Here is a 24404-nt window from a genome sequence, read left to right as displayed (position 1 = left end):
CCTCTGCCAATTTTCTGGTGGCTTCGAAGCCCCAACAAAGAACTAGAGAGACAAAAAAAGACCTGAAACTTAAATCTGTCCAATGTGATATCATTCGGTGTTCAGTTGGAAGATATGTGCAAACCAGTACACCACTAAGTGTGTATTTTGCTGAAGAAATATAGTCATGAAAGTTGTTTGGACTGTTGCATCAACTCACAGTCCCAGATCTATTTCTAACACCCCAGGAATGGCAATATTTCCACGGTACCATGGTTCATGTCATTGGTTGAGGGTGAAAGGAAAATTAAATCTCTGACAGGAACAGATTAAAAAGGCAATTTAATAACTTGCACATTACAAATTATTTTTCAAATTAAAACTATTTTTTAATATGCAAAAAGTCATAGATCTTCCTCATGGCATTTAATATTTTTGTTATTAGAGGCAATGATTTTTAAATAAGTTTGTTCTTGATTTTATGAATGAATTGCATTGGAGTGGTTTTGATTATTGTTTCTAGGATTTGAGAAGGGTCATGTGTTTTAGGTAGAAAATGACTCCATTGTTATGAGGGTTATAATGTACCCACTTTATAGACAAGAAAAAAAAATTTTTTTTAGACAAGAAAATTTGACTACAGGGGTATTCAGTGATTTTTCAAGAAATCTAAGTATAAATTAGCATACAACTAATCACAAGAACTCAAATCTTTCCTCCAGTTTAATAGCAGGTCTATTAAATTCAACTTTTCTATTGTAGAGGAAATAGAAAGTGTCTGAGAAAAATTCCCCTTCACAGTGGCTCTCATATTCTTTTCCATAAATTCTTTGAAATGCAGATCTGTTTTCTGCATCTATGGGTCTGTTACCCAGTTATTCATATGTGTTGGGCTCTCTACCAGGCATCAGAGACACACTCCTGTCCTTTGTCAGCACAGGCCGAGAGCACACAAGGATGACACCACCCTCTTCCCCTGACTTCTGGGTTCTTGAGGGTGAACATCCTGCGTGCTTTAAAGGAAATCGAGTGGGGCTACACTGCACTCACGTGATGAGGGAGAGACCGCGGGCCTGGCTGCCCTACACCCCAGTCTGCCTTTTGAAACAGGGATCACACTTGAGTAACGTAGATGTGGTTTTAGCAAATTGCAGCTCTTTTTTAATGTTCACTTTATGCAGAAAGCTTTTGGAAGAAAAATATGAAGAAAACAACAAACGAATGCAAGAACTGAGATCTTGGAACTTCCAGCAGCTGACTGTGGATGTGCTCCACGTGAGTGTGCTTCTGTTTTAAATTTTACAAAAGACCTTTTCTTGCCTCAGATTCTTTAGATTCATGGGGCCAGTTGGGTAGGAAAAGGGACAAGGTAGGGAAAAAAAGCATCCAGACCAACTCTGCCCAATTCCAGGCTGGACTGGGATTTGTTTTAGAACGTAGGCCAACAATTAGTGATGGCACTAATTCAAAGCAGCTGTACCAAGTGCCTGCTGTGTAAGGATGACTTAATCTGCACTGAATGAACAACTGAGGAGTTAAAAGTATGACTTTGCAGAACAAATGTGTGTCTATCTAATTTTGAATTTCAGCCGTGCTATTGTTGCTTTACTCCTTTAGTCCACTGTCCTTTTTCTGTCATTCCTTCCCTCTTTATTTTCTGTCTCCCATCCATATCATCGTGCGTTGTGTTAATAACCCCTTTCAAACTTTGGAGAATTATCATACATATCCAATAATATGGCTGCAGACTCACATGAAATGCACCCCAAATTCATGTCCTCTGCATCCTAAGCCTCTGAATACCATCCCCTAATGGTTAAAAATATCTTCATTGGCCTTGGTGTGGACTTTGATACTTAAGGTAGTCTTTCTTCAGGGTTGTATTTGGCTAATAGACACCAACACCAACCTCCTAGCTCTTTGGTAAAAGCAATTTGGGAAGGAGTCCTTTTTATGGAAAACTCTATCGTCTCAAATTTTGGTTATTTGTTCATTGGTGATTCCTGTATCTGAGGGAGATTCTTTCCTTTAGCAGGAAGAACCAAGCCCCTGAGGCTGTGGGGATGATCCCTGAGGTCTGGGGATGCTTATTCTACTGTAGCTCAGTAATCAGAGGGCTCCGCACCCTGGGGTGTGCCGGAGCCCTGGGCAGAGCTCACTCGCAGACAAGGCAGAGCATGGGAACGTTGTTTTCTGCCTCCCTCTGATTGGTGATCCACTTTTCTCAATTACTTAGTGGTTGGTAGTGCTTTAGAGTTCTGAAAACCCAAAGTTGGAGCAGATGGGGGCCCAGCCTACATTGACCTTAGGACTGTCCATCGGGCCCTTTAGCAGACAGTATGTGGGTGCTGACGCTGCTCCATCCCAACCCCTGTTCTCCACCATCTCTCACTCCCAGGGAGGCTGGCCCCAGAGGGGTGGGGGTGGGATGGTTCCTGTTCACAGAACCTTAGGGTGGAGAAGTTGCCAGCTGAGGGGCAGCAGTGTCAGACCCCTACTCGGGGAAGGGTCTTGATACCACCAAGCCCCCTGAAAACACTGAGCACCCTCCTTCAGCTCCCCAGATACTTTCGAGGCCCTGGAGTGATGACTTGTGGAGGTATGTCATCTTCCCCTCAGGATTGAGACTGCAGATTCCCGCACATCCCCAACAAGAGTCTGGCATGATGATAAGAATTCTGCATTTGTTAATATGTGTAAAATACTTGTTTATTCAGCTGATTAAAACCAGGACATTTTTCTGGAATGCTCAGGGTCCCCTGCTTCTAAGGGATTTTACCCCCAGAGACTGGAAATTGAGAAGTATAGACGTGATAATATTTTGTTTTATAAAGCCTAAATAACTTTATTCTTAAAGTTAGCATATGGCAAATAAAAATGTAGTTTCAAGTACAATCTTACATTTTAATTTCTGATAACTTACTTAGATAACTTACTTAACTTCTTTGCTTTTCTTCATTGGCCTTAAAAAGAATCATTTCTGTGTTCTTTTTCATTTCCAATATGATTACTATTAGTGTGAAGCAACAACACTGTATGAGGTCTTGTCCCTTCTAAAAATTAGGGCCCTTGGGGGATCCTAAAGTCGCTTAAGATTTTATTAGCTCTATATTATCCTACAGAACATGGGAGTCCAGATCTTGGCCCAGTTCAAATGAGGAAAGTGAGGATTTCACAGAGATTATATGAAGTCCCAACTCATAACCTCCACAGTGTCTGCCTAGTTTCTCCCAATTCCACCCCCGTCCATCGGCAAGGAGCAAAGGCAGGAGGGAGGTGCCTGCCGCTGTCTTGACCAGAGATGGTGGTTCATTCTTTGGTCGTGTAAGATTCAGTATCACCAACATCTTTGGTTCTGGGCTTTCCAGAAGCAAGTTTCCTAAGTTGCATATTGATGGAGGCAGGAAGTGCTCCAGGCAGCCCCTGGCTCTTGAAGAGAAGACCCTCCTTGGGCTGATTCTGGCCAGCGCGCAGGGTTGTTCAGCACCCCAGGTCTCTCGCCCTCCTTTGTGCAGTTACATCAGCCATTTCCCTCTGACCCATCAGTAGCATCCCACTTACTCTCTTTCAAATGTCACCGCCTCTTCAGGAGAACCGTCTTTGACCTCTCAGGTCCACAGTCTACTAGCCCTCCTCCAAATTCTTATGTTTTCTAGCAATGCTTCTCAAACTTCAAAATGTACCTGAATCACCTCTTGGTCTTTTTGAAGTGTAAATTCTGATTTGGCTGGTCTGGGGTGGGGCCTGGGATGCTGCATTTCTAACAAGCTCCCTGGTGATTCCTATGCTGCTGGGCCAGGACCGCACACTGATTAGTAATGGACAGAAATTGGGGTTCTTGAAAATAGCTTCAGATGAAGGAGGATCTGGAAAAGCCATGATGAGCGGACCTACTTATAATCTCTTTAGGAAAAAGAGCATTTAATGGGAATTGAAGAAAAGGAGGGGCAACCTGAGGGAAGGCTTTCTTGTTCCCCCTGGAGGAGGATGGAGAGAGGAGGCCAGGCAGAGAGGAGACCAGTCTGATCACATTCACAGGCACAGGAGTGAGGCAGGCATCATATATTCAGAGAACCAAGGAGGGGGAGCTGACACTTTGCAGATGGACTGAAGGGTCTAGACATCTCACGGAAAAGCACCAGTGAGCTGAAAAGGATGAAATACAATGTGAGAAATAAGCTGGATTAATCAGATGCAAGAGGCTAAAGAACAACATGATTAAGAAGGAAAGAAGGAAGAGGCACACATTCCCATCTTTGCCCAGATGCACATTTGTGGTTTAATTTCTTCCTCCTCTCGCTGGGACTGTTCTTTAGTCCTCTTCCTTCTGTCTGTCTGGCTGAAGCAAACCTCATTATATTTCAAAAGCAGTTGTAGGAGATAGAATCACTGTTAGGGGAGAGACAGGCTGGCTGTGTCACCTCTTAAATGTTATAACAATTCTTTGAGGCATTTAGGAGAGTGGCTTGCTTTGTTTTTCAGAACCTGACTGATGGGGCCTTTTACGCTGGCAGGAATTTTCTGCTCCACTGAATTTGGGCTTTGAAATCTTGAAGCGTAGTTGACTGTGGAATCATGTTGGCACCGTTTCTTTAAAGGATGGTAGCTTAAAACAACTAGATACCACGATGCACACACTAAGCCCAGTCTTTCTTTTATCCTGGGGTGTATGCAGGTGTGATGGTTTCTGTGAAAATTGTGTGGCAGATCAGGCCTCCAAATGTGAAACAGACCTGGGGATCAAAGAGCAGATCAAATCTTGCTCCTTCTAAGAGAAGCAATGATAACAATTCTGTTCTCTTCAGAGAGAACCTCAGAAAATCAAAGTCAACTGAGAGTCTAAATACTTGTTTTCAAATAATTTCTGAAGTACACACAAAGGCACATTTCGTGCAGTCTCTGCTTTTTGCACTATCAGTGATCCTTTGAAATTTGGAGCCAGTTTCACCTCCTGTAACAATTATTATACAGTACAAAAAATGGACTTCTTAAAAATATTTTATGACTGTATTTCCACAGATGCCACATCACAGTGTAGCACAGCTATGTTTTACTTATTCATTTAAGATTAGTTTGAACTTTCTCCTTTTGATAAGAAGACACTCTTGGAATAGTTCTCCATGAAAGCCATTTATCCAGGAAAACAGGTCAATTCAGCATTAGCTCTGGGTGGCAAACACACACACACACACTCACACACACACGCACACACACAGAGTGATTAGTTGACATGCCTATTGAAACATTTGAGAAGTTTAACTTTTATTTTTTTGAAGTGGAAACTCTTTCATGTCATCTTGTAGATCTCTTTCTCTTAGGAAATTGAAATTCATAGAATCACAGAGCTTTTAAAGCTGGAGGAGAGCTTTAAAAGACATTATCGAAGCCAGCACCTCTAGTCTTGAGATGAGGAAGCTGAGCAGGGCTGGACATCCTGTCCGCCTCACACTCACTATGACCCTGACACTCAGGCCAAGGGAGGTTATATGATTTGCCCAAGGTCACCTGCTGAGTTAATTCAGAGCTGTTCCTCTCATCCCAAGCTGCCTTCTTGAGATTTGAAAATGTTATCATGTTTAAGGGAAAGGATTAGGTAGGCTTTTGTTTCTAAATCATCTTCTAAACAAGAATATGGTTTCATTTGTGGTAATGTTGTTTCCTCTGATCAGCTTCTCATGAATTGTTCATTACCTTCTGCAAGGAACTTGATGACCCAGCTTCAGAGAACCTGCCTGAGTCTCAGCCCATTCCTTCCCTGGACCTTGGCGCACTTGGATCAAGTGTAGAGGACACCGTAGCTGACCTTGCAGATCATGGTATGAGTTTGCATTAGCCTGCAGAAAGCTGCCCTTGGATGACATGTGCGTTGGTGAGGCTGACCCTCCAGTGAGCCTGGCCGGCCTCTGGGAGCAGCCTTGGGTGTATGTGGCCACCTTCCATCAGTTTGGCAGAGCTGGGCTGTTGTGGTGAAGAGCAGAGAAGCCGAGGGCTTTGTCCATCCTCTCTTGTCTTCTTTGTCATAATGAAGATGAGCTGGAAACTCACACCGGATGAAGGACCTCCCCTTCTACATGAGTTAAACAGCATCACTACTAACATGTGTAAGACTGTGAATGCTCTGAAGTAAGTTGTTTCCCTGGCCCTCATGAACCAGAAAAAAAGTGCTCGGAGCTGTCAGCCAAACATGAGTTTTAGAGTAAAAAAAGCTGGCCCTATCAGGGAAGACCCTGGCAACAATCTGTCTAGGTCTCAGTTTCCTTTATCATGAAACAAGAATAGAGCAAATTAGCTAAGGCCTGTGACGTGCTCTCAGCTCCATGCCCAGCACATGGTAAAAACCAAAGAGAGGGAAGCAGTTCATGACCCTGAGGGGCAGGGCTGGGAACGTGGGGCCTCAAAGTCCTGTTGGGCCACTAACAAGTGTCAGGAACATTGTAGGCACTCAGTGAACATTCTTTGAGTGAATGAATGTGCGGATGAATGACATGTTGTCTTGACCTCTGAGAAGCAGATGCCAAGATGGGACTAAAAGTACAAGGATATTATTAGGGGAAATGTCTGCATAAAAGGAGTTAGGAAAGGAGCTAGGAAAGGCTGAGAGAACTGTCAGACCGCAATTTGAGTCTCATTCCAAGTGAAGAGGGAGGTTCGCTGGATGAGCACTAGTCTGCGAGGCAGTCAGAGGCAGCCAGGACGTCAGGAAGTGCTTCAGGAGACTCAGCTGTCGGAGGCTGTGTGTCCCTGCTGTGGTGGGCCTGGGGTGGGGATGGCAGAGGGGTGTGGTAGCCTCACTCTCCTTGTGGGTGAATGTCTTGAGGTGTATCCTTGTGGCTGGAATTCTCTTTGGCAGCAGCTGAGTTCTCTTTCCAAAGAATGGAGGTAGTGAAACGGATTTGGCTGGTCATCTCAGCCCAAATTTGCATTCGATGTCTTCCTGATGGAGCTGTTAGAGCTCGTGCTGCCTTCTTCAGCTGTGAGGAGACTAGGACCTGATGCTCTTCAGGTTGCCATTTGCCAACTTTTGAAATGGTGTTTTGGAAGCCACTGGTAACGGGTGTTATTGGCAGACAAATATGTGTATCAGATGGGTTTGTATTTAGATTCTTTTCAGGTATTTCTTTCATTTATTTATTTATTTATTTGGCTGCATTGGGTCTTAGTTGCAGCATGTAGGATCTTAGTTGCAGCATGCAGAATCTTTTCGTTGAGGCACGTGGGCTCTTCATTGCAGGGCACAGGCTTCTCTCTAGTTATGGTGCTTGGGCTCTAGAGCACACAGGCTCAGTAGTTGTGGTACGTGGACCCAGTTGCCCCGTGGCACGTGGGATCCTAGTTCCCTGACCAGGGATGGAACCTGCGTCCCCTGCATTGGAAGGTGGACTCCCAACCACTGGACCACCAGGGAAGTCCCCAGGTATTTCTTTAATACATTATTTGTTATTTTCCAAAGGTAAAATTTGGAAATGTAGAACTGTCCCCTGGGCCTTTCTTTCCAAGGCTATAAAACCAAGGGCTAGGCAGGCCTTTGAGTAGCACCGATATGGACGGCCTGTGCACTGCTGGAGGGCCATTGCCATCTAGAAAGAGGAAGCCCCAGGACAGGGCATTTAGTGGGTGACCTAGGATCAAGAGGCCTGGGCCCAGCCTCCAGATTTCAGATAGGAAAGGGTACTTATTTCACAGACGAGAAGCCAAAGACAGTAGGTAACTTGCTCAAGGACTCCAAAGTTCCTGCTTTCTAGTGCAAGTTACTCCTAAGCTATCTCTGACCACAGAGCTGCCGGGATTCTCAGGCTGGCATCCTCCTTACCTTGTCCTTTGTCTTCTGTCAGGAGGTTTTGGTATGGCAGAACCATGTGTCGAGTGACCAGCCAAATTGGAAGTGGGCCAATCCACTCCTTTGCCCATCTTGTTCACGCCATAAGGAAGCTACTTAGACACCCATTATAAGCTGTGAGAGCCAAAAACACATAGTAGTTTTAGGTGGGCCAAATGCCTTGTAAAATACTTTAAACATTTCCCTTATTTTTTCCTCTTTGTAAATTCATATTTTCTAATTTCTATTCTTTCTTAAATATTAAATTGAAAAGAGAGACTATGAAGAACTATGAAAATGTAGCCTTTGGGTTGATGATTGGTTAGATGATGGGTAATTGCAAGATGGTTAGTGACCTCATAGCTTAACCATGAAACTTTGAGACAGGAAACTTTAATTTGTTGATGAACTCTGAAGTGGTTAATTATTACCCCCATTTTCTTTGCCTTATACAAGACTTGACTCCAAACTTTCAGCACCCAGAGGAGGTTGTAATTTATTTTTTATCTAGCTTGTATATGTAAAATAAAATTACACAATCATTTTTTTAAAGCTCCTGCAGCAAATGTTTAATCAGTCTTAGATGTTGAATTGGGAAATTCCCTCTGGGATTGAGGAGTTAGTTGCAGAGAAACAAGACAGGGTGAGGCATTATTTACATCTGATATGCATTTAGTTGACAACAGCTGATTTAATTTAGCTGAAGTCATGGATAACCATTATAATCAAATGAGAAAACATGACTGGAACGTTGAAGAAATTATTCCTATTTAACTCCTTATATGTAATGTTGATGATTACTTGCACATTAATTTTTGCCAGGAGCTTGATTACACTCTAGCCTTATTTTTAGCAGCTCACAGCTGAGTTTCAGAATAACATTTCTTGCAAAGCTGGAATAATAGCCTGGGACTCAGGGGCCCCAGACCCACCCAGAGCATGGCTTTCATAATGCAGAGGCTGCATGGGTGTCGGCCTTGGCTGCCCACCCAGAGCCTCACCAGCTGTCACTTAATTTCCTTTTAAGCCACTCCTTGAGCAAGTCCTGAGCCCCTTCACTGTGCTCAGAGAAAGCTTAGACCTCAAGGGGGTAGTAATTTGCTTGCTCGTAGGAAGACCACATGCCCTATTTTAGCTGTAGGCTGACCTATGACTTATGGTGCCATCTCTTCTCTTTAAATGTTAAGGTGATTTGAACTCTGTCAGACAATGATATATTTTTATCGTTTTAATTTAAAAAAAGAAAATGTTTACTTACTGCAATTCCACTTCTAGATAGTCACCAAGAGAAATGAAAACATGTCTACAAGAAGATCTGAACACAAATGTTCTTAGCAGTTGTATTTATAGTACCAAACAGTAGAAACAAGTCGTGTCAATCAACAGGTGAGCGGATAAACAAACTTGTAGTTTATCCATACAGTGTAATACTCAGCAATGAAAATAAGCAAACTATCAATACACACAAACGTGGGTAAATATCAAAACACTGTGCTGAGAGACAGAAGCCACAAACAAAAGAATTCCTATGGAATATGTTTACATATAAATATTGTACAAGAGAGGACGCGTGGGAATATTTTTATATATGTGGATATGTGTGTATCTATGTATTTCTATGAAGTTCTAGAACTAGCAGCACTTATCTCTAGTGATAGAAATGAGGCCAGTGGTTGCCTGGGGATCGTGGTGTTGGAAATCGACTCCAAAAGTGCACAAGGAGCCTCTTGTGGTGATGGTCACCCATATGTATATATTTGTCAAAACTTATTGAACTGTATACTTTAACTGAGTACATTTTATCGTCCATAAATTATACCTCAGTAAGGTTGATGAATTAAAAAATATATTGATATAATATCCAGAAAAAAAAGGAAAAAGGAAACATGAGTAATGTTTATTAGCCTACCTTTTAGCTAATGAATGGCTGAGAGAGACTGGCCTGAAGTCGTGGAGCTAGAAGGCAACCAGGAGGATCTCTAGATGTTATTTGGGACACAAAATCCTTAGTCCATAAAATGCTCATGGGGTTTTCTTCTAATGTCAACCGAGCAACATTGTCTTCCACAAGGAGTGTTAATAGAGTTTGGGGTCTTCTCTCAGGAAGTGAGAAGATGAGGGGCTGGAATCACTTGGCTACTCTCTCAGTCTTTTTGGTTGGAGGGCTCATGTTGGTGTGGTTGCGGACCCATACCATAAGGTCTAAGAAGACCTAGGACCCATGAAAGCAGCCTGAGATAACTGAACAAAACATAACAGCCCAGACTCCAAACCCACCCAAGACAGAGACACTGGTGGGTCTGCTTGGCCTGTCAGCCCTCGGAAAAGACGACGACGTGCTGGAGGCCATGTCCATGTTTCCAGATGTCCCATCACTTCCAGAGCTCTAACCATCTTAGAGACTTGATTGATGAATACAAATGGATGGTGATTCTGTTTCATATTTGTCATGTATTCCACTGAGTTACATTTGTGTTTCCTGCTGACTCTCACATTTACTCCCAGGAATAGGCCCCTGCAGTCACTTCCTAATTTTCTGAGCTCTAGAGGATAATTAGAATGAAGCTAATATCAAATGAAGATGTGCTGATTCCTCACCCTGAGGCATAATTAATAATTCAGAGTGCTTCTTCTGCATGATAAGCTGGGTAGGTACCTCTGGTTGAAATGTGAAAGATTATATACCAATTGAAAAATTGAAGTGGATGCAGAATAACAGCTGCCCAATCAGCTACTTCACTGTTGTGTCCTAAGCAGGCATAATAGAAATAAGAGGAAAAGCAGTCCCTGCAACATGGACCTCTCAAAATAACATTCTCAAAATAATGTTCTCACCTGGGAAAGCTGTATGTGGATTCCATGATCCACCCCTTAGCTAAACATAAATTAGACAGTAGTTATTAACCTAAGGGTTCTGCTGGTAGAGCAGAGAGCATCTGTTTTTGGTTATTTTTGCCTTGCCCTATCATGGTTCAGGTTTGGAATGAATCAATTAAGCAGAAAATTAAATAAGCATCCATCATGGCTTTAAGGTAAGATAGACACAAAATATAATAGACTAAAACCTCATATAATATGTGTTTCAGACAGCATTTTGGACATACCATGGTGTGGTTTTCCTTTAGTCGATGAAATTGTTTTCCATGCATGCAATTACACAGTTGTGCTCAGGGCTCCTGCACACCACCCTGAAGAGCATTGTCATGATACCCAAGGGAAGTTAAGAAGCCATAGGAAATGAACACAGCAATACTGGACAGTGCCTACTTCCAGTCACACGAGTGTCTTTGACTCATATGCTAATTTTTTGTTTAAGTGATTGAAATATTCTGCTTCTGGGTTAAGGCCAGACTTTAATTTAGCTATTTGTAATAGGCATTTAAATTTGTCATCTCTGATCTTTGTAAAGGGGCTTTCTGTTCTGTTTTGTGGCAGTGAGGGCCTCCTCACTATCAGCTCTAGATTTGCTTGTTGAACTTTCATTTTTTTCAAGTGAAATAACATATATCCAGAAAAAAAAAAAAACAATAACAAAACCTTTCTGGCAAGGAACTACAGCAGTATCTAATTCCTTTTGTCACTCATGACTAGCAGCATTTTCCATTGACTTCTCTTTTTCTCTTGCTTCTAAAAATTTTTTTCAAAATAGAAAACCAGGAAACCTACAAAAATATCCACAATGATTATCATGTTTCAAAGTAGTATGTCTGTGTGTGAGCAGTAATATGAATTTGACTTACTCTTAAAAAAACCATTTTTCCATGTTTGTCTTCAGAATGTTTGTGATGTTGTCAGCATTTAGAGCTCTCCAGCTGGACTCGTTTCTGAGGTTGCAGGATGGGGTGTTTGTAAATTCCCCTTGCCGTTCTGTGCATTGGCATCCACATGGCATACTGCATGTCATACGAATCATGAATGTGTAGTGTGACCCTACACACCCCACTTCACAGCTGACCTTGACCATCCTTTCCTGCTAACTCTGGACTTGTTTGGGTTACTTTTTCTGGCATGGCTCCTTTAAATTATTAATGGGAGTTTCTTCTTACTATTAAAGATGAGCTGGCTAAGTACAGAGTTGTAGATGAGTTTAAGATGCCTGCTATTTTTCACTACATTTTGCACCTGGACTTTTGGGGTTGTAGAGATCAAAGTGACTTTACTGTTTTTATATCTTGGATTAATTTTCTCTTTTGAATCTAGGAAAAATGAGCAAACCCAACTCCTCTCCCCAGCTTAACTCCATGTGGCCTGTTTTCCTGGCTTCAAACAGCTTAGAATTAAATTAACTCCCCTCTTTCTCTCTACCTTCCACCTCCCCACAACCCCATTTTAAGATATAATTTGACAGTTTGCACAAGCAGTTGCTTATGACATGTGGCCTCTAATTATACATTTGGCTTCCTTTTATTTGTAAGATTACACATTTTGAACAAGGCTAACCTTTGTGTGTTTATGGTGCCCTGGATGAGAAATTTTAGTGGTGTACTTGAGAGGGCTAGAAAGTGCCTAGTGGTTAAGAAAAAGCAGGTGTGGGGAAAATTTTTAAATGCTTAAAATTGAGCTTTGTGTCATTGATGAAGAACGTGGGCCAGTGCCCTGGCTGTGCAGTCATGTTCATAGGCCATGTTCGCACCTGCTCCTGGTAATGCCAGCGTTCTTTGGCACCATCCTGATGTCATTCCATACCTCGCCTCCTACTTTTTATTCAGTAAATCATACACCTACATTTTGTTGATCTCAGCTCAAAATTCCACCCAGTAGGTATCCTGGTGAGAGTATATGTTTTCTATTGTATTGACAATATTCATTGATTCACATTTGATGATACCCCTGAAAAGCATTCACATACAGGAGTGTGTCACAGCCTCGCATCTGAGAGCTAGTAAGCTGGTTCCTCGCTACTTAAAGCATGGTCTCTGCACTCATATCACTGCCATCCTGAGGACCTGTAAGAAATGCAGAATCTTAGGCCCCATCCGAGACTTGCTGGATCAGAAGATGCAAAATCCCAGTGATTCGTCTGCACATTAAAGTTTGAAGAGCACCGGGCTAGGCTCTAAGCTCAGTGAGCGTGTGGACCATGCCTTCTGGTTCATCTTTCAGTTTTTTTGTATTTCCATGACTTTTTAAAAAATTGTAGTTGATTTACAATGTTTCAGGTGTACAGCAAAGTGATGCAGTTACAAGTGTGTGTGAGTGTGTGTGTGTGTATGTATACATATATATTCTTTTTCAGATTCATTTCCATTATAGTTTGTTACAAGATATTGAATATAGTTCCCTGTGCTATATGGTTTATCTTTTTATTCTCACTTGCAGACATGCTGACTGGCTCTGAGTTGATGCTTGGTAAATATCTGTGGAATGAATGACTAAATCTAGGGGGAAAATCCTATAAGAACACTAAATGCTTTTTGTCATAAACAGCATACATTTCTTGCACAGATTAATTAAATTGGGCAAACAGTAGAATAACAAGTTACCAGAAGAGGCTAATTTGTGTGCATTGGTGTTCACCTATAATTTTTGTCTCCTTCTTCTTAAGGGAGATTGTAATCTAATTTTCCCAGATGGATACTGGAAAGATGAAAAATAAAGGAGGTGTTTTGGAGACCTGGGAATAGAAATCCTCCATGTCTGCTTTTTAAGTAGCCTAACCTTTCCCTCTTTCTTTATAGATACTCCTACATTTAAATAATCTCTCACGGAAGCCACCAACAGTGCCAAAAATATGGTTTCTTCTTCTGCAATAATAATAGATCAGTATTTAGTTTAATAAAAGTGGTCACATCACCATAAGGTAATCCTCCCAGACTCCTTAACATATTTGCTGAGTGTATTCCCACTAAAGGGAATGGCGGGGTTTTGGGAAGCATAGTCTGTGTCACAGGGGCACACATCTCTTGTTTGCATCTGTTTAGTCTCCCCATGGAATCCATGGCAAACTTTATGTGTGACAGTGTGAGCAGGCATTGGTTGGTGGATTACTCTTTCTTTTTTAATAGCAGGTTTGGTCAGGCCCCCATATGAAAATACTTTTCATGGTTGGTGGGTCGGGTCCTCTGGGAAACAGACCCCGAGACCGAGGTAGAAGTACAAGAGATGTATTGAGGGTAACGTCTGCTGGAAGAAAAATGGAAGGGGATCAGTAGTAGGCAGAGAGAGCCTGTGATGCAGGTCTGATACCTTGGAAAGGTGGGCAGGAAGGAGGGAGACGGGTAGGAAGAGCTTCAGACTTCATTAAAGTTCTGAGACAGCCTCCATCAGCAAGACGGGGAGCTTTTAGATCAAAGATTTCCCAGAGAGGAATCTTGTGTTGGGCAGAAATGTTGTGCCTTACCACCGCCACCAGCTCCAGCGCTCAGCAGGCCCCCAAGATGCTGCAGGTGGAGTCTGACAGCCCGCTGCATGTGCTGCAGCTAAGCGGCAAGTTTGTGGGAGGAGAGCTGAGAGACACTCTCCGTAGACGCGACAGCAGTAGTTCATCTGAGTCATCCATACGCTTGAGGTGACAAAAGTAGTATTTGGGTAAACAGTCTATAACTCAATACTTTTCTCTAACTTCAAGTAACCTTACCTCCAATATGTTCAAAGTAAGAATGACTGAAACTTCTGGAATAACCACAGACATTTCATAAGACTCCACTGGACTGGAAGCAATGAGTGTATTGAAAGAGGTTTGGAGCCAGACTTTACCTTTTCCCCGCTTCTGTCATTTACCAGCTGTGTGAACGTGGGCGAAAAATTTATATTTCCAAGCCTCAGTTTTCTCATCCATATAATGGGCGTAATAGTAATACTCAATCTTTGGGGGTTAAGTGAGAAATAAATTAGATGATACACAAAGAACTTAGCATAGTACATGAAACATAGAAAGTGCACAACAATCTCTTACTGAAAACATACCACGTCAAAGCAAGTTGCGGTATTTTCTCAAGTTCCACATAAAACCTTTGCAATTGGTGATGAGATAATTCAGTTTTTAACCACCCAGGAGACCTTCTGATTCTAGTTTATAAGCACCTTCACTCTATGAATTAAGTATGATTTGGAATACAATACTTTTTTTTGCTCTAGTTTTTGCATATGGGAAATGTAAAATGACTCAGGCTCATTAGTTCCCCCTAATTTGGCCTTAATTATGTCCATCTGGACCCGTTAGTTTAGCACCAAGAAAAATTACTTTCTCTGTCAAGACCATAGGCAGCCCCCAGAGCCAAAGCTGAGTCTCTACAGATATGTGTGTTCTCCTGTTCACGGGGCAGGGGTGCCGTTGTTATACCAGGAAGCAGAACCTAGGACAAAGTTACTGCTTTAAAAGATGCTCCTTTGCCAGCCATCCTGAGCCTGTAAACTGGCGGCTAAAATTTCTAGCTACTTTCTCTAAAAACATTATAAATGTAAAAATATTTTGTGCTAAGGAGCATAATAAGGACAAGAATATACATTCTTTTTTCCACTGTAGTCTCATTTGGGATTTAGGCCAAACTCAGTATATCAAAATAAAGAGCTTGGTAGGCATAACTATATGACTTTTGCAGTGAAATATTCAAGTAACTCATGCAGTTTTTTTAAATTTTATTTTATTTTTGCGGTACGCAGGTCTCTCACTGTTGTGGCCTCTCCTGTTGCGGACCACAGGCTCCGGACACGCAGGCTCAGCAGCCATGGCTCACGGGCCTAGCCGCTCCGCGGCATGTGGGATCCTCCCGGACCAGGGCACGAACCCGTGTCCCCTGCATCGGCAGGCGGACTCTCAACCACTGCGCCACCAGGGAAGCCCACATGCAGTTATTTTAATGGAACTCTCTGCTCTGGGTTTGTAATGAAATGAGGGAGCTTTTCTGAATCACAGGGATTTGTTCTGTACTCTACCTCGGAGGTTGTATGTATGAATGACCTCCTGGTTTTAGACAAGTTGCTCTGAATTCTTTCTATTATTTTTTCCTTTAGTTAGAATATAAAGGAATTTCAGCAGTCTGCTTTTCCATAGCATAGATTGCTAAACTAGGGAAGAGTCTGTGCTCATTTCTAATGAATGTATGATTTTGCCTCCCTAGGGCTGGCTGCACATGGAATTAGAATATTCCAGATATGATTTTATGTGCATAGTTAAATCATTTAATTCTCACCACAAATCTGGTGAGACAGGCAGGCCATATTTATTTTAAAGAAGGGCATGTATGTCCTAGATGTGACATAGTAGCTTTTTCAAAACAGTGTTTTTGGACTCTTGTATGTCCAAACAACTATAAGGTATCTTCAGATATGTAAACAACTATAAGGTATCTTCAGATATTTTCTGAAATTTGTAAGATATTTTCTTAAAGTAAAAATTCTAGATTATCCTAGTAATAATATGATTCTCAATCCTCTTTTTAAGTGGGAGAGTAAAGCAGAAGCTGTGGTTAGAGGGCCAGGGTTGCTTACACCTTGGGTCTGCCCCTAGAGTGGGCTATGCCTGGGATGTCGCTCATCATATCAGAAGGTGGGGGGTTTGGAATGGCTGCTTGAAGGGAAAGGAAGGCAGCCTGGCTGTGACCCTCCATCTGAGGGGCTGAGGCTCAGGAGGGAGCAGGTCTTAATAGTCTGTGTCAGGCTGCCTCATGCACAGGAGGCTGAGGAGGCCACCTGGTTCCTTAAGTCAAGTGCCCTTGCTCGTATGTATTCTGAGTCAGGCTTTCCAAACAGGCTGCTCATTGAAATCCCTCATGAAAAATGTAAAACACAAACGCCATGGTCTCTGTCTTCTTAGGCTCTGGTTTACATCAGTGGTTCTCAACCAAACATCAGAACCACCTGGAGAGCTTGCTAAAATACAGATTACTGGCTTGGTGGCATGCAGGAGTTAGCCCGCGTGGGCTCTCAGAGCTCATGGGTACCTCTCCAGCCAATCTCATGTTCAGTGATTGCCTGAAATCTGCTATGCTGAGTATTTACACCAGGACCACTGGCAAATGCTACTAATCAGTGCTTCTCTTTCATTAAACCCTCACCAGCACACCAGGGTGGGACCCCACCCCCAAGCTTCTGATTCAGCAGGTCTGGGACAGGGCCCAAGAGTCTGCATTTCTAACAAGTTCCCTGGTGACACGGCTGCTGCTGGTTTGAGGAACGCACGCTCAGAAGAATTTGTCTAAAACTATGCTGTCCAGTTTGATAACCACTAGCCCGTGTGGTTATTTAAATTTTAATTAGTTAGAAGTAAATAAAAATTTTAAATCTGTTCCTCAATCACATTAGTCACACTTCAACTGCTTAAACTAATATAATATTTTATGTCTTTTATATCTCAATAAAATGGGGAGCGTGGTGCTTTAAGAGTCCCATGAGGTTAGTGGCTCCTGTGCTGGACCGCACATTTCTAGAATGTTTCATCATTACAGAAAGTCCCATTGGACAGCACTGCCCGAGGATAAAAGCTGTGCACCTAAATTGTTTTTAAAGTTCCACAGGTAATTCTGGTGAGAAGCCTGTTTCAGTGATCACTACAGTTATTAAATGTTGATCTTATATTTCAGCTCTCTAAAAATCAAACACAGAAAACTCTGTATTTCCCATTTTCTAGTTCTTACTAGGGAAGAAGGATCAGTTTGCTGAAATTCTCAAATACTGACAACACCTATTAATGACCCTTTTTTACAGCTGAGGGAAAGTGGAAAGAGGTAAAGATAGAAGAGGTTTTGAACTTGCACTGGGATCCAGCCCCAAGCCCATAACTCTTTCACTCCAGAGGTTTCTCCTCTGTGTTGTGACAGCTTTCCATTAAGGAGACAATGTTATTACAGGTGTTTGGTGATGGTATCATCTCCAGATCACATCAGGGCCCAGGTCTGAGAGACTGTTGTCTTGCCTCAGATGAAATGTATGGCAAGCAAAGGCCCCGGAGGTCTTTCAGACTTTATCTAATAATTCTCTCCCAACCAGTGGGTCATATCAATGAATCAGGAGTGCTCCAACAGCAGATTACACAAGACTAAAGAGGAAATAGGATTTAATTAGAGATGAAGTGTCAGGTGAAATCGTTAAGAGTCATTAGTGACATCTGGGAAGCAGGTCACCAAAACCTGAGTTCATGAGGCCTCGATAGGCAGATAGAGGCTTGATGGTACAGTCAGCAAAGAGCTGGCCTGGGATGCCACCACGGTAGGTGTATTTCTTATGTGTTGCTAGGTGATGGTCTGTTTATTATCGATACATAGCCTGGAATGTAGAAGTGTGCTTTGTGAGTTACTGTCTCCAAGGTGCTTGTGTGGCCTAAACAATATCCATTTTATTTCAGTTCCTATGTGACTGAAATTTTGTTTTTTACAGCGATCAAAAAACTAGTCAGTAGTGCTTCTTTTCCTCTGAAAGATTTATTATAATAGACTTTATTTTCGTAAGTGGCAGTTTGCTTCCCTGAGCTTCAAAAGCTGTTGCCTTATCTGTTCTGAAAAAGTAACTTCAAAACTACTTTTCCTCCCTTCTTTCTGGGCTTCCTTTTAGGAATTCTGGAATTGCTCCTTTTAGGAATTTCCTATTGCCATTATCTTTGTACCCTCATAGGTGCCATTATATTCTGGCCTTTGTGGAACCTATATTCAATGGGTGTGTGTGTGTGGCATGGACAGTAAATAAGATAAATATGTAAAATAGATAGCACGTGGGAAAGTGATGAGTACTCAAGAGGACAAATGATGCAAGAAGGGGGAAAGGAAGCTTCAGGGAGGGGTTGATATTTTAGATGGGCCACAATGTTGAATTTTGAATAAAGACTTGAAGAAAGTGGGTGAGTGGGCCATTCGGTCTCTTGGGCATGAGTGTTTCTGGTAGAGGAGGCATCAAGTGCAAAGTCCAAGGCAAGAGTCTGCCAGGCGTCTTCAAGGAGCAGCAGGGCCAGTGGGCTGGAGGGAGGTTGTGAGGAGTGGGGCAGAGGGGGATGAAGTCAGATTATGGGATACACGGTCATACAGGGTTAGACATGCTAAGTAAATAAGCCAGACACAAAAGGACAAAAATTGCATGATTCCACTTATATGAGTGACCTAGAGCAGTCAAATTCATAGAGACAGAAAGTAGATTGTGGTTGCCAAGGGCTGGGGTAGAGGGGGATAGGGAGTTATTGTTTAATGCATAGAGAGTTTCAGTTTTGGAAGATTAAAAAGCTCTGGAGGTAGATGGTGGTAATGGTTTGCACAACAGCGTGAATGTACTTCATACCACTGAACTGTACACTTACAAAGGTAAACTTTATGTTAGTTTACCACAATAAAAAACTAGTTAAAATTATAAATATAATTTGGAGTCAGGCTATGTGGAATCTTGAGTATGTTAGTCTAAGAAATAGAAACTTTTCTCACAAAAGGATGGGAGGCCACTGAAAGGTTTTGAGCAGAAGAATGAAAATAAATATACAAAAAGCTCATGCACCTCAATATCAGAAAAACAAACAACCAAATCAAAAAATGGGCAGGGGCTTCCCTGGTGGCACAGTGGTTGAGAGTCCACCTGCTGATGCAGGGGACACAGGTTTGTGCCCCGGTCTGGGACGATCCCACATGCCATGGAGCAGCTAGGCCCGTGAGCCATGGCCACTGAGCCTGCACATCTGGAGCCTGTGCTCCGCAACGGGAGAGACCACAACAGTGAGAGGCCCACGTACCGAAAAAAAAAAAAAAAATTGGGCAGAAGATCTAAATAGACATTTCTCCAAAGAAGACATCCAGATGGCCAAAGATCACGTGAAAAATACTCAACATTGCTAATTATTAGAGAAATGCAAATTAAAACTATAACGAGGTATCATCTCACTCTGGTCAGAATGGCCACCATCAAAAAGTCTACAAGCAATAAATGTTGTGGAGAAAAGGGAACCCTCCTACACTGTTGCTGGGAATGTAAATTGGTGCAGCTACTATGGAGAACAGTGTGGAAGTTCCTTAAAAATCTAAAAGTAGAGCTACCATATGATCCTGCAGTCCCACTCCTGGACATATATCTGTAGAAAACCATACTTTGAAGAGATACGTGTGCCCCAATGTTCATTGCAGCACTCATTATTCACAATAGCCAAGATATGGAAGCAACCTAAATATCTATCAACAGATGAATGGATAAAGAAGATGTGGTACATATATACGATGGAACATTACTCAGCCATGAAAAAGAATGAAATGATGCCATTTGCAGCAACATGGACGGACCTAGAGATTATCATACTAAATAAAGTAAGTCGGAAAGAGAAAGATAAATACCATTTGATATCACTTATATGTGGAATCTAAAAAATGACACAATTGAACTTATTTACAAAACAGAAACCGACTCACAGACTTAGAAAACAAACTTCTGGTTACCAAAGGGGAAGGGTGGTGGGGGGAGATAAATTAGGAGGTTGGGATTAACATATACACACTACTATATATAAAATAGATAATCAACAAGGACCTACTGTAGAGCACAGAGAACTCTACTCAATACTTTGTAATAACCTATATGGGAAAAGAATCTGAAAAATAATTGATATGTGCATATGTATAGCTAAATCACTTTGCTGTACACTTGAAACTAACACAACATTGTAAATTAACTATACTCAATATAAAATAAAAATTTTAAAAGTAAAGGGCATTAGCTCAAGATGGCAGAGTGGAAGGACTTGAGCTCACCGCTTCTTAAGTAGACACCAAAATCACAGCCAACTGCTGAACAACCTCGATGAAAAAACACTGGAAACTACCAAAAAAGATACCCTACATCCAAAGGCAAGAAGAAGCCACAAGACAGTAGGAGGGTCGCAATCGTGATAAAATCAAATCCCACACCTGCTGGGTGGGTGACCCACAAACTGGAAAACAATTATACCACAGAAGTTCCAACACTTTTCAGGAGTGAAAGTCCTGAACCCCTTGTCAACCTTCCCGGCCTGGGGGTATGGCAATGGGAGGAGGAGCCCCCAGAGAATCTGGCTTTGAAAGCTGGGGGAAGCAGAAGCTCCACTCTTCTAGGGCACACACAAGGTTCCATGCACACCAGGACCCAGGGGATAAAAGCAGTGACCTCATAAGAGACTGGGTCAGACCTACCTGTTAGTATTGGAGGGTCTCCTGCAGAGGCAGGGAGGCGGCTGTGGCTCATGGCAGGGACAAAGACACTGGCAGCAGCAGGTCTGGGGAGTACTCATTGGCGTGAGCCCTCCCAGAGGCTGCCATTAGCCCCACCCTATAACCTGTAAGCTACAGTGCTGGGATGCCTCAGGCCAAACAACCAACAAGGCTGGAACACAGCCCCACCCATTAGCAGACAAGCTGGTAAAAGTCTTCCTGAGCACAGCCCTGCCCATCAGAGGGACAAGACTCAGCTTTACCCACCAGTGGGCAGGAACCAGTCCCTCCCATCAGGAAACTTGCACAAGCCTCTTAGACAGCCTCATCCACCAGAAGGCAGACAGCAGAAGCAAGAAGAACTAGTCTTGCAGCCTGCAGAATGGAAAGCACAATCACAGAAAGTTAGACAAAATGAGATGGCAGAGGAATATGTCCCAGATGAAGGAACAAGGTAAAACCCCAGAAGAACAGCTAAGTGATGTGGAGATAGGCAACCTACTGGAAAAAGAATTGAGAGTAATGACCGTGAAGATGATCCTGAAGATCTCAGGAAAAGTATAGAGGCAAGGATTGAGAAGACACAAGAAATGTTTAACAAAGACCTAGAAGAACTAAAGAACAAACAAACAGAGATGAACAATACAATAAATGAAATGAAAAATACACTAGAAGGAAGCAGTAGCAGAATAACTGAGGCATAAGAACAAATAATTGACCTGGAAGACAGAATGGTGGAAATCAGTGCCACAGAACAGAATAAAGAAAAAAGAATGAAAAGACATGAAGACAGTCTAAGAGATATCTGGGACAACATTGCATTATAGGTGTCCCAGAAGGAGAAGAGAGAGAGAAAGGACCTGAGAAAATATGTGACGAGGTAATAGCTGAAAACTTCCCTAACATGGGAAAGGAAACAGTCACCCATGTCCAGGAAGTGCAGAGAGTCCCAGGCAGGATAAACCCAAAGAGGATCATGCCAAGACACATAGTAATCAAATTGACAAAAATTAAAGACAGGCCTTCCCTGGTGGTACAGTGGTTAAGAATCCACCTGCCAATGCAGGGGACATGGGTTCAAGCCCTGGTCTGGGAAGATCCCCCATGTTGCAGAGCAAATAAGCCCATGAGCCACAACTACTGAGCCTGTGCTCTAGAGCCTGTGAGCCACAACTACTGAAGCCCGCCTGCCTAGAGCCCATGCTGCGCAACGAGAGAAGCCACTGAAATGAGAAGCCTGCACACCACAACAAAGAGTAGTCCCCACTTGCTGCAGCTAGAGAAAGCCTGTGCACGGCAATGAAGACCCAGCACAGCCAAAAAAACAAAAATAAAAATAAATAAATTTAAAAAATATAAAGACAAAGAAAAAATATTAAAAGCAGCAAGGGAAAAACAACAAATAACATATAAGGGAACTTCCATAAGGCTCTCGGCTGGTTTTTCAGCAGAAACTCTGCAGGCTAGAAGGGAGTGGCATGTTATATTAACAGTGATGAAAGGGAAGAACCTACAACCAAGAATACTCAACACAGCAAAGCTCTCATTCAGAGTTGACAGAGAAATCAAAAGCTTTACACACAAGCAAAAGCTAAGAGAATTCAGTACCAGCAGACCAGCTTTGCAACAAATGCTAAAAATATAAAATGAAGAATTGTCACAGGGGAAAAAATTAAGCATATCACTACTGAACAAAAAAGAAGAATGAAAATAAAAACCTCCATTTGTAGGCAAGGTACGGTGGAAAACATTTTACACTGGTTACCTCTAAACCCACGTAGTGCTGTATAGAAGACATGATTGCCTCCATTTGACTACTTTACTTTTTAACTGTTTATTCTGAAATAATTTTAGACATACAGAAAACTTGCAAAAAATAGTAGAGTGAGTTTCTGTATCCCCTTCACTCAGCTCCCCTAAAGTTAACGTCTTACTTAGCCAAAGTACAGTAATCAAAACCTGGAAAAGTAATACTGTTAACTAAATACTCATCTTATTCCAGTTTTACCAGTCCCCCCCTCCCCAAAGGTACTTATTGTTGTGTCTCCTTCATCTGCCTCAATATGTGACAGCCCTCAGTTTATCAGCCTCTTTCCTGACCTTGGTACTTTTGATAAGTAATGGTCACTTACTTTGTAGCATATCTCTTACTGTGGGTTTGTCTGACGTTTTCTCAGTTAGATTGAGGTCACACATTCTGGAAAAGACTAACATAGAAGTGACATGACCTCAGTGTATAATGTCGGGTAGAGTATGTGATGTTGATGTGCCACCCTTGATCACTTGGGTGAGGTGGCGTCTTCCTTGCAGAAGGTGGTGTCTCCTGTAAACGTACCTTTCTTTTTTTTGTAATTGGCAAATTTCTTGTGGGAAATAGTTTGATGATATCACCTCTGTTTTAGATGAGGTGACTATGGTTCAGAGAGGTTAAATGATTCGCATGAAGTCACACAGCCAGTAATATCAAAACCAGAATTTGACATTAGTTTTACCTGACGCAGAAGCCTAGTTTCTTCCCACCATCTGCTTTGGGAATTTGTTCTCAGTGATGATGAACAAAATAACAGATGCAGCCCAGAGCCAGCTATTTAATAAACCCTAGGCTAGCAGTTTTCAAAGTTTTTGATGTCAAGACACATTTACATTCTTAAAAATTATTCAGGACACCAAAGAGCTTTTGTTTATGTGGTTATACCTATGAGAATTTAAACAATAGCCATTTAAAAATAGCAATAATAAACCTGTTGCATGTTCACAAAAATAGCGCATTTATTCTTAAAATTATTTTTTGTTTGATAAGTGATTATTTCTCCACGTCTAATTGAAATATACACCAGTTTTTTACATCAAATTCCTGCTTGTATATTTACATTAATACGAGGCTTCATTCCCTCACTAAAAATCTGTTATGATTGTAGTGCATGATATGTTTAACTATTTGGTAGGACCTACACTCATTTGTTGCTTTTAGTTATTGATTTGTTTGTTTATTAGAGATTTTCCCTATTTTATCTTAATTATTTAAATTTTATTTTATTATGGGAAGAACAATTAACAGGAGATCTAGCCTCTTAACACAGTTTTCAGTGTACAGTATACTAATGTAGATCATAGATAGTGTCATACAACAGATCTCTAGAACTTATTCACCTTGCTGAACTAAAACTCTGGGCACATTTATTAGTAGCTCCCCACATCCTCCTCTCCCCAGCCTTTGGCAACCACCATTTCTTTCTTTGATTCTATGAATTTGAGTATTTTAGAAACCTCAAATAAGTGGAGTCATATGGTATTCATCCTTCTGTGACTGGCTTATTTCACCTAGCATAATGTCCTCAAGGTTTATCCACGTTGTCACATATTATGAAAATTAACTATAATTTCCAAAAAGAATTATTGAGAAGGGCAACATTTGTTTACATTTTCATAATTTAAAAAAAGTAACTGGCTTAATAGAAGGCAGCTGGATTCTCATATCTGCTTTGCATTTAGACTATCGTGTTGTTACATGTCACATAGTGTCT

The 24404-nt window shown here is 41.8% G+C and overlaps 1 protein-coding gene across 1 annotated transcript in view; it reads left to right on the top strand.

Annotated features, from left to right (window-relative positions):
- The window catches only part of NEK11 (NIMA related kinase 11), a gene marked incomplete at its 3' end in the record, with an annotated part of 289656 nt that overhangs the window by 104012 nt on the left and 161240 nt on the right, over positions 1 to 24404 (top strand). Inside the window, 4 exon segments of the mRNA XM_081235786.1 lie at positions 1161 to 1254; positions 3889 to 3955; positions 3958 to 3995; positions 5681 to 5795. Coding sequence (XP_081091912.1) covers positions 1161 to 1254; positions 3889 to 3955; positions 3958 to 3995; positions 5681 to 5795 — 314 coding nt within the window.

The sequence above is a fragment of the Mesoplodon bidens genome, assembly GCF_964165515.1.
Source record: "Mesoplodon bidens genome assembly, chromosome: 5".
In the NCBI taxonomy this organism is placed as follows: Eukaryota; Metazoa; Chordata; class Mammalia; order Artiodactyla; family Ziphiidae; genus Mesoplodon; species Mesoplodon bidens.
Note: the sequence above shows the minus strand (reverse complement) of the source record. Positions and strands in the feature narration are given on the sequence as shown.